Source organism: Patella vulgata, chromosome 4 (assembly GCF_932274485.2).
Source record: "Patella vulgata chromosome 4, xgPatVulg1.2, whole genome shotgun sequence".
Lineage (NCBI taxonomy): Eukaryota > Metazoa > Mollusca > Gastropoda > Patellidae > Patella > Patella vulgata.
In genome coordinates this window covers 20,491,408-20,506,895 of record NC_065882.2, presented here as the reverse complement: position 1 = coordinate 20,506,895, position 15,488 = coordinate 20,491,408, and the positions used below count along the sequence as shown (strand labels likewise).

Here is a 15,488-nt window from a genome sequence, read left to right as displayed (position 1 = left end):
ACAGGCGACCCTACTCCTTGTCACATACAACCAGGGAATCACAGACCATATGATACAGGGCGCACATGCTAACCATTGGGCCATCCAACCCCCCTCCAATCATTTGTACACATCCATTGCCTCTTGACTCAAATACTGACACACAAAAAAAAAAAAAAAAAAAAATTCATGAGGGTGCAGATGGGTCAAAAATCTGAGATCCACCAATGCTTTCATTGCATATAAAAGAACCCGTAGCTGTTGGAATTCAAGTGGAAGATACCACAATTTCTGCACACAATTCGATAAACCATTGAAATATCATTAACATGGGTTTTGTTTCAAAATGACCAAAGCATTGTGTTGATGAGATGCTTAACCCATTTCATTAATTCCATTAGTGGATGTGAAAGAGAGAGAGAGAAATGGAGTTTAACATCCCCTCAACACAAACTATGTCATTTCAGGACTAACATATGGTTTAATTTTATTTCAATAATTTGCTTGTGCATAGGGGTCTTTAGCAGTGGGAAAATTTTATTCACGGCATCGTTCCAAGTTATATTTTTGTTATCAGGACCCCAAAGTAAAATCTAAGTTTGCTATGGCCTTATGGATATTTTATTTAAGAGTTTAATAAGAGTAAGATGTAACTAACTGACATATACATGAACTGTCTTTATTCTCCAGGAAGGAACTTGTCAATCAAGGATTATTCGACAGTTTGAAATGATTGGCTTCCACGACAATGAGTGCGCTGACCCTGGTTTTATTCTTGATGTCAGAAGACGTGTTAATAATTTCATATCTACAAGCTGTGGACCTATTTTAGTCCATTGCAGGTAATTGTTTTCAAGTAATATTTGGAATACCTCATAAATGACAATTAATTTTATCTTGAAAAACCAATTAACCTTTTTTTTTGTAGTTAATGCTGATTTGATCAAGTAATTTAGATATAAATTTAGATGTTACAACCATTGGGTAATTAATGACAATTTATTAACATATATAGTAGTACATATAGTTCAAGCAATTATTTACTCATACGTTTGATTTTAAGTACACAAGGGTTTCTCTGGGGCCGGGGGGAAATAAAATGTTATGTTTAGTCTTGAGATTTAGTTTAAAGATGCAATATGTACATTGTAAGATTTAGATAAGATCTGACATGTCTCACAATAATATTTTAAAAATAAGAAATGAAAAATGAATGTATTGAAAATTTCATTCAAATTACTTTATTCTGAATGGATTTAAAACTGTTTTAAGAATAGTGTAGTCTCGATTTTCATTGCTACCATTGTTACAATAAGAAACAAAATTTTGATTATCCATTTTTAAATTAAATTATTGAATTGGGATGTCGTTCAATCTGTTTAAAGTTGTTTGGTGACAAAGTTTGCATTTCTCAGATTTTAAACAGAACTCATTTCTATGAAATACAATTATTTTCTAGTTTTTATGAAGCATATGATATAGTCTAAAAACGATGGGTCTCATCTAATTGAGCCCCAAAAGCGACGCAGGGTCTAATTGAGTGATAGCAATATTTGGTGTATAGTTTCATAACATAAATACCTTGTTCGATATTAAGCATTTTCTGCTCAGCTTAATCAGAGAGTAAGCAATGGCTTAATCTAATTATTTTGGAATTGAGATGGTTGACTTCAACCTTGCTAATACTATTGGCTTGTTTTACTAGAATTAATACTTTCTAATTTTAGATGTGGAGGAGGTAGAACTGCTGTTTTCATAGCTGTAGACTTTTGTTTAAAACAAGTCGAGGCTGAGGAAAGGGTGGATATTTATGGTGCTGTTTTACATCTGAGAAGATATCGCAAAAATATGGTGCGGACATTGGTAAGTGTGGCAATTTATGAAAGCCATTCTCAATGACTGTAGCTCCATTTAATTAATTATAATTAGTGGCAGGTGACATACATGAGGCAGAGTATGCAAACTATGCTAACTCTTTCTAGCTAGAACTCTAGATATAACTTCTTATTTGAGGAATTCACGCATTAACTAAATTTATGGTGTGCTTTTGTATAAGAATAAATTGGAACATTTCTATGGAATCTTGTTTGTCTTTACAAAGTGGCTATTGTTATGACGAGTCTGAGCCAAGTTTAGAACAAATTCCAAAATGGCTGCCAATCTCCCCAACACCAGCTTTGAAAAAAGAGCAATATTTTCAACATTTTCAGAACTGAAGGCAGCAATTAAGAGATGGGAAGGGTTAGGGTTAGGACTATTTTTACGACTATTCAGTTTTTAACTTCGCCGATGGAGGACTGTGAAAGCATCGTCGTAACAATAGCCTGAGGACTATTTTTACGACTTGTAACAATAGCCACTGCCTTGTCTTTATTTCCATCTATAGCGTTATTGGAAATTTAATTTAAATTAAATTAAGTAGTCTCCAACATTCAAATTTTAAGTGGAGTTAAGATTGTTATATTTAAATCAATCTAATGATGCATTTCAGGGTCAGTATCGACTTATATATGATACAGTAGCCATGTTTTTACAGTGTAATTATACAGTATTTTCTGTAGCAGAATTACAATCCAACTATCCTATTACTAGTTTAAGATGTCAGCAAATAGAACAAGAATTTATGGTAATAATATATTATATAGAGTCATATTGCCAATAAATTTTGTTGTAATTCTATATTAAAACTAGAACTGCGAAGCAGTAATGACGGGTTTCACCGGTGCCACGTTACCCTAAACATATGTCACTTCCGGTACCAATGAAACCATTAAACAGGTTTCCACATATAAGCATTGCACACATCAAATAAAGTGGACGCCGAATCAACCAAATCCAGCAAATTAAATTCATTTTATACATTTGTTACATGTAAGTGTACAGTACTTCCGGTGATAATGAAAATGTTCAATTAGTTTTATGAAATCAGAAATGGCATAAGGCATCACATGGTGAAAATTTTATGTAAATCAAATAATAATTGCCACTTTTATAGACCAAAAACCTTGAAAAGTGACTTGTAGAAAACCGCATATTTCTCTGCAACCGTACAAGTTAGAAACCATTTTCTGGTATCTGTATGATCGTATGGGTTAAATCTATTTGTTGATTGGAATCAAATATCATAATTTTAAAAACATTACAAATCAGACTCATTTGAATAAAATATCTGTTTTGAAGGCTAAAAATACAGTTTTTGCCAAAATGACGTTACTTCCGGTAACAGTAAAAGTGTTAAATTACTTGTATGAAATCGTAAATGGTATTAGGTATCACACACGGGGAATTTTATGACAATCGAATAATAATTGACACTTTTATGGACCAAAAACCTTGAAAAGTTATCTGTTGAAAATCGTCTATTTCTCCGCAACTGAGCAAGTTAGAAACCATTTTGTGATATCTATATGATCGTTTTGGTTCATTCTATTAGTTGATTGGAATCAAATATCAAAATTTTAAACAAATAACAAATAAGACTCATTTGAATAAATTACTGGTTTTGAAGGTTATAAATACAATTTTTGCCCAAATTACGTCATTTCCGGTGACATTGAAAATGTTAAATTGGTTTGACCTTGTTAAAATTGACAATACGCATCAAATGGTGTCACTTTTATGAAAATCGAATAATAATTGACTCTTATACAGGCAAACTAGCGTAAAAAGTGGCTCATACAAAATTGCCCATTTCTCGGCAACTGTTCATATTACAAATTAATTTTCACATACATTCTCTTCGTATGGATTATTGCTACTAGTTTATGAAAGTTGCGAAGAAATATTTTAAAATATGAAAAGCCTGAATGGGTTGTGAATAGCTCATTTTTTCACCTTTTTTCACCTTTAAATCGAAATGATCAGAAAACGAAATAAAAATTAAAAAAACTGAGCGCGATGATTTCTGCGCATTAACAGGGCAAACCCTTTCAGTCATACCAGATTTGAAAAAAATAATATTTGTTTTCAAAAAGTGGTACCGAACTCTCAAAATTGCAGTTTTTGCTAAATTTATTTTACTTCCGTTGCCGAAAGGAAAATGTACTGGTAACAAAAAAAATGACATTTTGAACCGCGGAACATATCAACTTTGTTTTATACAAATCGAACAATAAATAATTAATCCAGGACTGAAAAACTGAATTAGCCAATGGGGGCCAAGGAAAAATACGGTGACAAAAAATGTTGACATTTTTGAAAATCAGATGACCCTTTAACCCTTGGTAAAATACCATATAAAAATATTCATTAATAAAAAAGTTTTTCGTAAAAATTTTAATTTTCAAAATTTGGTGCCTAATATCTCCGAAGATTCGTCGAAAATAAAAAATCCAAAGAACCTTAGCTGTGTGCCTTGTCTCTGGCTATGTCAAAATGTATCAAATATTACAATTCGACAATTATTGATAACATTACGGCAAAATATCGAAAAACGACAACTTCAGGGATTTCGGACATTTCGCATTGTCGCAGAACGTTGGAAATAGCTTTAAAATTTAAGTCAAACCCACTTTCCCAGTAAAACCGAAGACATCGAATCGATCCGACAAGTAGTTTCTGAGATATGCTCAAATGGAAAAATAATAATAATAATAAGAATAATAATCTGCAGTGTGAAACCCTAATTAGAAATATTTTGTATTATATTTAGAAATTAAATAAAACCAGAGGTTAGACATACAAATCCTACTCCTTGTAATGTACAGTTGAAAGATTGAACCCATTACTTACATAGATAACGGGAGCTGCAGTGTCTCAGTGAATGTCCCAGGTTCGATCCAGGTGTTGATCGAGAAAGTTGTTCAGGATTTTCTGATGTGGTTTCCCCTAGTCAGTGGCGCAGAATGGAGGGTCTGGCACTGAACAGCACTCAGTTATTTGAATGGGACTAAAAATTGAGATCCTGTGTACATGTTTGCCTGCACATAATGAATCCTTGACAGTTGCAATTTGAAATAGGGGTAGGCGGTAGTGCCGCTGTCTGGGCAAATTTCCCTCATAGTACACTGCATGTTGTTGACCATCTACATTGCACAGATAACAGACCTTATGATCTACAGCAAGTAAGCCCTAGTCTATCCCCCACCCCCGCTTTCACAGATAAGTCAAGTGGCAACTGGAGCCAGTTATCTACTAGGACTTTCTTTCCATTATTGTCAGTGAATCTATTACATTTGTAGGCATTACAGTATATAGTACCAGCATTAAGTATTGGTGATTGTGCTAGCGGACATAGAGTAGAAAACCGCTGTAAAAGTAGAGATATTATGATGTTACCTCGTAAGTTTTACTTTTGTTTTACCTCCTATAGAGCAATATATATAAATATTATAAATGGCCCTATCACATAATGTAATGTTCTTGCTGTAAACTGTTTTTAAATTGAAATTTAAAGTCACTGATTCTCCTGCTGATTTTTTAACATTTGATTAAGAGAACAAAATCTGTCAATGCTAGATTATATACCAGTATCATTCACTTGGATTAAAAATAGGCCCAGCAGGAGACTTTACCTAACGGTTATAATAGGTGGTGCGGACTTGTTTATACTGATCAGATCCTAAATTATCAAATTATTTGTACAATGTATGTTCAATTTTATGAGAACAGTGCTTGATTGAACATTTGTTTTGCACTTTTCTACCCAGCTTACGAAGTATTTACGTTAGAATTAGAGTGGTGAAACCAAGTATAGTATAAATTTTTAGAAATAAATATGAATTTGTCCCTGTCTATTTAGAAGAGATATTTTTGTTTTATAGCTGAAAGAGCTCGACCATATTTAACATCAGCTGATACTGGTGATAGTGGTAATGATTTTATTAATGCTGTATATATTGATGTAAGTTTATTATTCATCCATTGTTTATTCTACACAAATACACCCAGAAATTTTATATGGTCATTAACCATGCCTTTAATCTGAATTTTAATCTTTGGATTCCAGTGTTGTAAGTGAAATGTGCTAATGCCTGGCTTGTAATAGTGTTAAAGCCACTACTTGTGTTTAGCATCATTATGAAATACGGGGGTCATGGTGGCTAAGTGGGTAAGGCGCTGGTTTGCTAGCCTGGAGGTCTGGTGTTCCATCCCGGCATTGGCAGAGAAAGTCCCTTCAGATTTTCCGGTGTTTTTCCTCCTTGTCAGTGATGCATGACGGCGGGCCTGACAAGGACAGCTGTCTAGTCGTTCGGATAGGATAAAAAAAAAGCAGAGGTCCCATGTACACATTGTCGTGCACGTAAAAGATCCCTTGACAGTTGGAATTTGATATAAGAGTAGACTGTATTGCCTCTGTCCGGGCAAAATTACCCTATGCCCGTCTTCATTAGGCCAGTTCAGCGCAGATCAATAGGACCTTAAACCCCATTTCATTTTATTTCATTATGAAAAATTGACCTAAAATACCAAGTGTTAAACAGGTGTGCTTATGCTTTCTAGAACACCTGGTGCCACTTCTCATTTTTATTTATTAAAGAAATTGCACATTCTTGGAGCAGTACTTTTATTGTGTATTGAATTTTTTTTTTCTTTATCTACAGGGCTACTTTCATGTCAACTCTTCCCTAGTTACGCAATGGCCAAAGAAAAGTACCCTAAATGATTTATGGCGCCTTCTATTTGATTTTAAAATCAATTCTCTTGTGGTATTAAATGATATTAAATTTTCTAGGGTAGGTAACTCATTGTTCATCATTTATAATTAAGATATTAAATGCAACAACAGACATACGTGGCTAAACTTCTCCTGCACTTACTACTAGTATAGTATGGTATTCTTCATGAACTTTCGTTAATCTCCTTAAAAATCATATGAATGACGCATGCCATGAATTGCCCGTCTTCATAATGTAATGGGGGGGCGAATGGTTTAAAGCATGCATGTTGAATCACAAGGTCTGTCATTGAGTCATGTGGCAAGCAAATTATTGAAATGAAATTGAAATGTATGTTAGTCCCGAAATGACCTAATTTGTGTCCAGTGGATGTTAAACCCCATTTCTGTTTCTCTTGCACATAATGTAATATATGCATTTTGAAGGTTAAGATAGAAATGGGAATCACAGTCCACTCTAAGCAAATTATTTTAGGACTAACATATGGTAACTTTCTATTTCTATAATTTTCGTGCATACAGGATCTTTAGTGGGATGAAACCACAGTACCCTGAAACAACCCACAAGGTTAGGCTAATAACCCTATTCCTCGTCACAACAACCCTCAGCATTTTGAAGGCAGGAAATTAAATTAACAAGTGACAGTGACAAGTTTAATTTATAAACAGCAGGCAGCTTCGGTATTGATTATCTTTTGTAGTGTTTATTTTAATGGAGCAAATTATGAAAACAGTAGAAATTCCTATTTGATACCGTTTTTCATTTTTCTTCAGCGATATCAGAGATTTTGGCCAAAAGAATTAGATGAAGAAATTAAATATGGTCCTATATCGGTGAAATACTTAGGATGTGGAAAATATCCCCAACTTATTATTAGAGCATTTGCTATTCATAAGGTAAAGATATATATTTATTTTATTGTCAGTGTTAAACATAATATAAACACAATTTAACCAAACTATTTACACAATAAAAAGACTTGAAACGCCTACCTATATTTAAAATAGCCTCAACTTATTATTATACCATTCACTATTGGTAGGGTAATAAATACATATATTTTATTGTCAGTGCTAAACATAATATAAACACAATTCAATTTAACCCTAGTTTTTACACGTAAGAAAGGCTTTAAACCCCTACCTATATTTAAAGAGGATGTTTTCGTTCTCTAATGCGCACTTATTGTAAAAAATAAAATCTGTTTATTTTAAAGGTTTGTGTGAAATTTTTATTGCAGAATTTAGCAAATTCTCAAAGAGAGCCAAAGTATAAAGATTTAATTGTAAAGATGTTTCAAGTAACAAATGGTACCAGTCCTGCTAAAATAAGTCTCTCTCATAAATCTTTATTATATGTGATGCAATGTGTTGATGACTGGCAACAGAAGACAAATCCTACAACACCTGTCTGTATTATGTCTAAGTAAGTATATATATAGGTAAAGATATTACAACACCTTTTAGGGGAGGTTTCGATGGCCTAATGGAGCCTACTCAATCTTGTGAGTTTATTCCAGGTACTCTGCTTTAATCCAACAAGAAAGACCCCTGCCCATGCCGAGGTTAAATCCTACCAACAACCACAATTATTAACTCCTTTTCTCTATGTCTAATTCAGCAGGTAGACCAATGATGTGGCCACTGACATTTCTGTTAAATATGTGCTAATCCTGTGGTCAAAATATGGTACTCACTATTGTAAATAAAGTGGTTGGTCTTCTCACCCAATGTTCATCTTTCCTTCCTTATTCCCCCATCAGACCGGGGTGGCATCCTTACTGCGCTGCGACAGCGACGGAAAATAGTTTCAGTGTGCATCAAGGTCGTCATTAGCGTGGTAAAAGCATAATGGAAATGCCAGATATCGTGCTGTGGTCTCTGTGGTCACCAATGATCGCCAAGTCACAGCGTTTGTTTTGAACATGTTCAAAACAAATGCCAAGGTTCTGCGACCTGCCATAGAAAGCTGTGAGAAGGCAACTTTTTTCAAGTTTGTAATTTTTTGGGACATTTATTCACATTGTGTTTATGTTTGCCGGCGATCTTGTGCATTTTAAGGACGCCGCCCCGGTCTGACGGGGAAGGCAACTTTTTTCAAGTTTGTAATTTTTTGAGACATTTACTCACACTGTGTTTATGTTTGCAGGCGACCTTGTGCATTTTAAGGACGCCACCCCGGTCTGATGGGGGCTTTAACTGCAATGCACGCAGCATATTCATACTCAATTGACACTAATTATTGATTAATTAAAACTGTATATAAATGTATATTTTAGAGATGGGTCATCACGATGTGGTATATATGCAGCTGTAAATATATGTGTTAATCAAGTAGAGATAGATGGTGAATGTGATATATTTAATGCTGTTAGATTAATCAAACGTAATAGACCACATTTAGTATCTACAATAGTAAGTCAACATCTTTGTCTTTTTGTACATTTTTATCCATATCTCTTTGTTGAGCATCCGTCAGAAAATTTGAGCAAAAATGACTTCTGCATGAAAAGTGTTATTGGATTTCATCAAAATAAGGCAGGATTGTTGTTTGAAAGATTGTTCTAATACAGATAGGTAAAAATAAACTTATGGCATACCCCTTGTCCAGCATCCTTAAGAAATTTTGAATACAATTCATTTTTTCTCTAAATTTGCTGAAAGGATTTCTTCAAAATATGGTAGGATTGTTGCTTGAAAGGTGTTACATCCTTATATGTTATAGATAAGTTATCTCCAATAAAAGGAGAATGACCCAATAAAAGAATGACCCAATAAAAGGAGAATGACCCAATAAAAGAATGACCCAATAAAAGGAGAATGACCCAATAGAAGAATGACCCAATAAAAGGAGAATGACCCAATAGAAGAATGACCCAATAAAAGGAGAATGACCCAATAAAAAGGGAATGGGCCCAATAATTTTTATCCTAAACAATTCGAAGTATTTCATATTTGGTAGGAATGATGTCTGAGTGGTGATGGTTCATATGAAGACTTTTCTGTCCAAAATGTTAGCTTTTGCATTTGTATGAAATGAAGTCATATCATGAGTTTATTTATCAATTAAGTTTTGCTAATGAAAAATATGACCTGTATGTGTGATGCAAACACTATTTTTAAGTCTTAAATTCACAATTTCTGTAACACAACATGATTCACCTGTGTAATGCAGACATTTTTTTTCAATATATTCCTTGAGTGGCATTTAGTGATTGAACACATTAAAAAACACAACACAATTTATATGAAATACAATCACTGGTTTATACACATATAGCACGACGTTTCGACAAGTATTCTCTTATCGTTATCAAGTCTTAAATTCAGTAGTTGTATTTTTTTTTCTTTGGTTCACTAGTTAGTATCTATTTTAAAGATTTTACAATTTATTTTTTATCCCCAGGATGAATATCGATATATCTACAATTTTATGGAAGATTACGTGAATAGAACAACATTACAACCACAGATAGTTATTACAGGAATAACTGGAAATGCTACTAATTATAGAACCCATAGAAACGCAGTAGAAGATATATCACCCGTAGAAGACTCGAATATATCCGCGCGAAGTAGTCGATCGGGCAGTTTCGCTACAGCAATTGATGACACTGCAGATTTTATTTTACCATCTGGTGTAGACAATCATACAACACTAAGTGCCTACGTTGCTCAGCTCTCACCTTCATCAACGAAAAACACTATCATGGACAAAAGTAACCATTCCTCAACAGACAGTCTCTATTTTTATGAAACTCCACTCGTAGAAAATGGAAATTGCTCGTCATCAATAGACGATTCAGTGTTTGTTCACGAAATGCCTAAAAGTGCTATTTTAGAAAAAAATAACAACATTCACAGCGAGGACAAATCACCGACTCGTAAAAAGGTTATTACATCAAATGGAACAATATTACCAATTTTTGATCCCGGTTTGTCAAAATATGGATGACAAAGGTTGTTTTTTTTTTAATTTTGTCTATTTATTCTGCTTCCCTAACTTTGTGTAGGTGCTCGCAACATTTTGATGGAATTAGTCAGGGTATTTTTTACCGAATCACGAATAAGTGTGATTCGTTAATATGAAGCAAGGCATTTTGGATATTTTGTGTATGAACGAGGATTGTGTTATCTTAAAGAACGTGACACTGTTCATCTAGTTAGTCTGTGGATTTATTTCCATTGGTGCTGATATAAAACCAGGAAAATTCCTGGAGAAGTAAGACTAAATGAATCAAAAAAATTACAAATGGCATTAAATGGAAACTTTTAGTCTGGAGTTAATATACATCAATTTTGTATGTATATGTATATCTGCCTTACGACCAGATTTTATGGCATTTTTTCATGGTATTATATTTGGGTATTGTTTGTCTTCCTGGACACAAGGTCACAAAGTTTTTGTTTTGTTTTGGGTTTTTTTCTCAGGAAAGGAGAATACAGAATTAATATTCATGGTTGTACATATATGTTTATAATGTCATCTATATTTTTTCTAATGTTTTGCACCGATTACTTTTTGGAGAGTTTTCAAACATTCCAAGTATCTGTCCTCATAATTCATAAATATGTCTGTTATAGGTCACCTTTTAAGATAATGTCAGATATATATATATATATATATATATATATATAATGACGGTCTCATCTTTTTTTAGCTACTTTTTTGTGCCAGAATTCTAAATGGAACTATTTTGGATGAGGAACAGGGCCCCAAGCAATACTCATTTTCTTGTTCTTGGGGGCAACGCTCTTCGATAAAAGCCTGAACAATTTAAGTACAACTGAGATGAATCTTGGTATGTTTGTTCCTTGTGCACATCGATTGATGGACTTTTGATATGTCACAATCCAAGATGGCAGCGATGACGTCATGCTCGCTCTCTGGTACACAATATAATCATACTTGTTACTTACACACTATAACAAATTCTGGAATGAGCTTATTGAACCGTTGCACACTTGTAGCAGACACTTCTCAGTTTTTTGTTTCCAATCAAAGTCATCTGTTGGGTATCATAGAACAATATGTCTCCAGGTTACAGACTGTTAACTGGTGACTGGCCTAATCTTTTCATGTAGATCAAGAGACAAAAGTAATGGGGAAATTTATCTGTACATTACTTTTTTAATTGGTAAAATTGTATGCATTCTACCTTTTCACTGTAAATTTAATACTTTGATAGCTAGCAACTTCATTCATTCTAATAAGATCAACCAAATAAAAAAAACCAACATATATTTGTATCGAACAGTTTTCAAAGCTATTCGAACTATTTTTTGGGTAGATTTGTTATTGATGTTAATTTGATTACAGTATAGTTTAGTTTTAATATATTAAAATATGTATTATTTGAAAGAGTTGATAACTCTTAGGTATGTAATTAGCCTACACATAATGATAGTGTATTTTTTTTTTATTTCAATAATTGGTTTGTGCAAAAGGGTCTTTAGCAGTGGATGAAAACCCAAGGTCCCAGAGAAACCCCATAAGGTTGGGAAGTCGACCCTTCTGTTTGTCACATACAAGCTTGGGATCACAACCACAGCACTTAACTCAATGACAGACCTCATAATCTAAAGTGCAGGAGAAGGGGGGTACGGCTGAATTGTTTGCGTGTACGCAGTGTATCATAAGGTCTGTCATTGAGTCAAGAGGCATGGTTTCGATTCCCCGGTTGTAAGTGACAAGGAGTAGGGTCACCTGTCCAACCTTGTGGGTTTTCTCTGGGTCCTCCGGTTTCCTCCCACTGCTAAAGACCCCTACGCACAAGTGAATTATTGACATACGATTGAACCATTTGTTAGTCCCAAAATGACCTAGTTTGTGCAAATTAGATGACTCAGCCACCCAACCCCCACTTTAAAGGAAAATACTCATTTTTCATCCCTGGGACACAATCTGATTAAATCCCAGATCATATTTCATTTTGATATCTATTGTTCAAATTTCATTTTATTGATCTTCTGGGTGGTTTAATGAAAATTCATAACAAAAACAATGGAGATTTGTCAATGCACTCGGTAAATCTCGGCAGATTCTGTTACTCTTCATCTAGATGTATGGTACTGGAGGTTTGCCGAGTGTTGTCAATGATCAGCATTGAAAGGCAGATAACTCTCACACTCTCTAGTTTATTCCACTGTTTCATCTTCTAAGTTAAGGTTACTATATTAGTAATATTACTTACAATATCTTATGTTACCAAAATCTTGAAATAACATTTAATGAAATTTGGGAATTTCATAAGTTTGTAGAAATAGTATTTTTTGAATGAATTATATAAAGCAGTCATGATTTATTTCATGTTAAATGTAAAAAAAATATCATAGGTCTATTCATAAAAATATTTTGTGGGGGGAATTGAGACAGGTATGTGACTGGTTAATTTAATATTGAATTTCATTAAACATTATTTTAAGGATAGTGTGAGGCCTGGGGGCATGTAGGCCTACTCCTTTTTACTTACAAATTTTCCGACTATAATTGTCTGAGATCTGGGGATGAATGAAACCGGATATCTTGAGATTCAGGGAACATCATTAACACACTATTACCAGGCAGATATAGGGAATTTGATCATAAACTAGTGCTGGTTTCCTCCCACTGCTAAAGATCCCTACGCGCAAGCGAATTATTGAAATAAAATTAAACCATATGTTAGTCCCGAAATGACCTAGTTTGTGTCAAGTGGATGTTAAACCCCATTTCCCTCTCTCTCTCTCTCTCTCTCTCTCTCTCATAAACTAGTGATTGTATCCCATAAAAACTGTGTTCTGTTATTGATCATAATCCCTAGATTAGTAAAGTTTAGGTAGGTGGTGACCCAGAAATAGTCAAAAGAAGTGATCATCATGTAATTAACTTTCATTTATGAGAAGAGATAATATAGATGTAATATTTCACTTTTCACATCTAGTCATCATTTACATTCTATATATTATCATACTCACTGATTTATTTCTCTCTAATTTGTGATGCAATGTATCTGTGATATTTTTACTAGTATTTGTTCAAACTTTAAATCTTTCAATTTATTATGTATTATTTTATTAATTGTTATTACAAATAATAAGATATGGTTGTCAATTGTAGAGTTTGTTACTGGTGTTGATTCAGTAAAATCTTGAGGAGGTCTTGTACAAGACATACTGAATTTTTTTTTAGAGGAATAGACATTTATACTTTTATGGAAGTCATAAAGTGAAAGTAGAAAATAACACTTTAGTTTATCACATATAGAATAACAGTTTTGATTATGTGGTTCCATTCAATGACTCCAAGAGTCTGTATAGGATCACTTACCATAACCTTACTTAATTCATTTTTTTTTTATTCTAGGTGTACATGCATGGTTCTATTAAATGACTGCAGGAGTCAATATGCAGATCAGTTACCCTATTCTTACTCTATTTACAGATTAGAAGCCAGTTCGGATTAATAATTATATCAAATATTTCAATAATAGAATATTGTCATTTACCTATAAACACAAACATTCAAAATTCAGGTATTTAAAATCTATAAAGTCGAATGGCCAGGGGTAAGATTGATGCATGGGACTCTAACAAAGTTAAAAAAATTAGATAATAAAATTAAAATATATTTATTAAGAAAGAGTTCTTGTCTCTGGGAATTTTATATTCCACCTTAAATATAGGTAATATCCTATATGATGTTAAGAAATTTAATTATTACTTTTTTTATGAACAAAAATCAAAATTCAAGCTTACCATATTCTTAGATTGCAAAATTGTATTGCTTCAATCTGATTTTATGGGAAATTGTCAACTAACTTTATTAGCTACCTGATGTACCAATCTCCCCTATTGTCCTAGGATAAAAATATGTCTTTGTCAGATCTCGATTGCACAGCAAATTGTCGTTTTTGTAAACAATATTTGAAAAGGATTGGGGAACAGGCTTGGCCTATGTTGACTCCTCTCCAGAATGGTTTTAGAATGGGTTGATAATTTACAATGTAGTCTACCTGTGTATATTATCTGATTGAAAACAAGCAAATTATGCTTACTTAATAAACCACGGACCGTATATTTTTTACGATCTATGCTTAAACCAAATATGCAACAAAGACAAGATTCCTTAAAATTCTCAAACATTATGTAGTTTTCAATTAATATACGATTTTACCGAATACATTGGTGTGGTTTTTTTATATGCACGATTGTTTAAAACTGTTATTTAATTAGTTTGATTCCGATATGGATATATCGAATCATTGTAATTATTCATAAAAAATTATGATTTCAAAAGGTCGATCTGATCTTAACAAACCTTTTATGTAACTTAATTCTGATTTGGAAGACGCATTATTACCTTCACTAAGAAAATAATGTAACTTATTTTGAACAAGATTATATTTGTATTGTATAACCCATTTGTATTGTATAACCAATAAATTGAAACCAAAGGCAATTATAACAGAGCAAAGATGGATTGGCAGTTGAATCTAGGAGCCTGGTATAGAACTGAAATTTATATTTTTCTCACAGGCGAACTAAAGAACATTAACTTCTTGCTTTTGTCCTTTGATTTAAAGAGAGTTGTGTTTTCATGACAATGGTCCCTGGTTGTTTATGACAGCTGATTTAATAAATCGTTCATTGTGTTCGATTATTTACTTTTGCACTTTGAATAAAACAGTTTAAAGTCATTATGGCTGTTTGTGTTTATTTAGTACAAGAACCAGAAAAAGACATTTAGAGGCCAAACAGATCATGATGGTAAAAACTCTGCGCCCCCCCCCCCCTTCCCTGGGCACCCAGGGGCTATTCCTTTCATAAAAAGAATGAACGTTAACACCCAGGTGGCTGCATGTCACCCAATCATTTTTCTTTAAATCGCCCCCCACCCCTCTTTTGTGGTTTC

At 33.4% G+C, this 15,488-nt stretch overlaps 1 protein-coding gene across 1 annotated transcript in view; it reads left to right on the top strand.

The window, feature by feature from the left end:
• Positions 1-15,267, top strand: part of LOC126818484 (receptor-type tyrosine-protein phosphatase kappa) — a 101,463-nt gene extending 86,196 nt beyond the window's left edge. Inside the window, exons 11-20 of the mRNA XM_056100456.1 lie at positions 670-821; positions 1,707-1,842; positions 2,471-2,605; positions 5,160-5,259; positions 5,742-5,821; positions 6,522-6,653; positions 7,370-7,492; positions 7,837-8,021; positions 8,875-9,010; positions 10,002-15,267. Of these exons, the coding sequence (XP_055956431.1) occupies positions 670-821; positions 1,707-1,842; positions 2,471-2,605; positions 5,160-5,259; positions 5,742-5,821; positions 6,522-6,653; positions 7,370-7,492; positions 7,837-8,021; positions 8,875-9,010; positions 10,002-10,550 (1,728 nt within the window). The 3' untranslated portion in view covers positions 10,551-15,267. The remainder of the gene's footprint in view (positions 1-669; positions 822-1,706; positions 1,843-2,470; positions 2,606-5,159; positions 5,260-5,741; positions 5,822-6,521; positions 6,654-7,369; positions 7,493-7,836; positions 8,022-8,874; positions 9,011-10,001) is intronic.
• Positions 15,268-15,488: the final 221 nt, after the last annotated feature.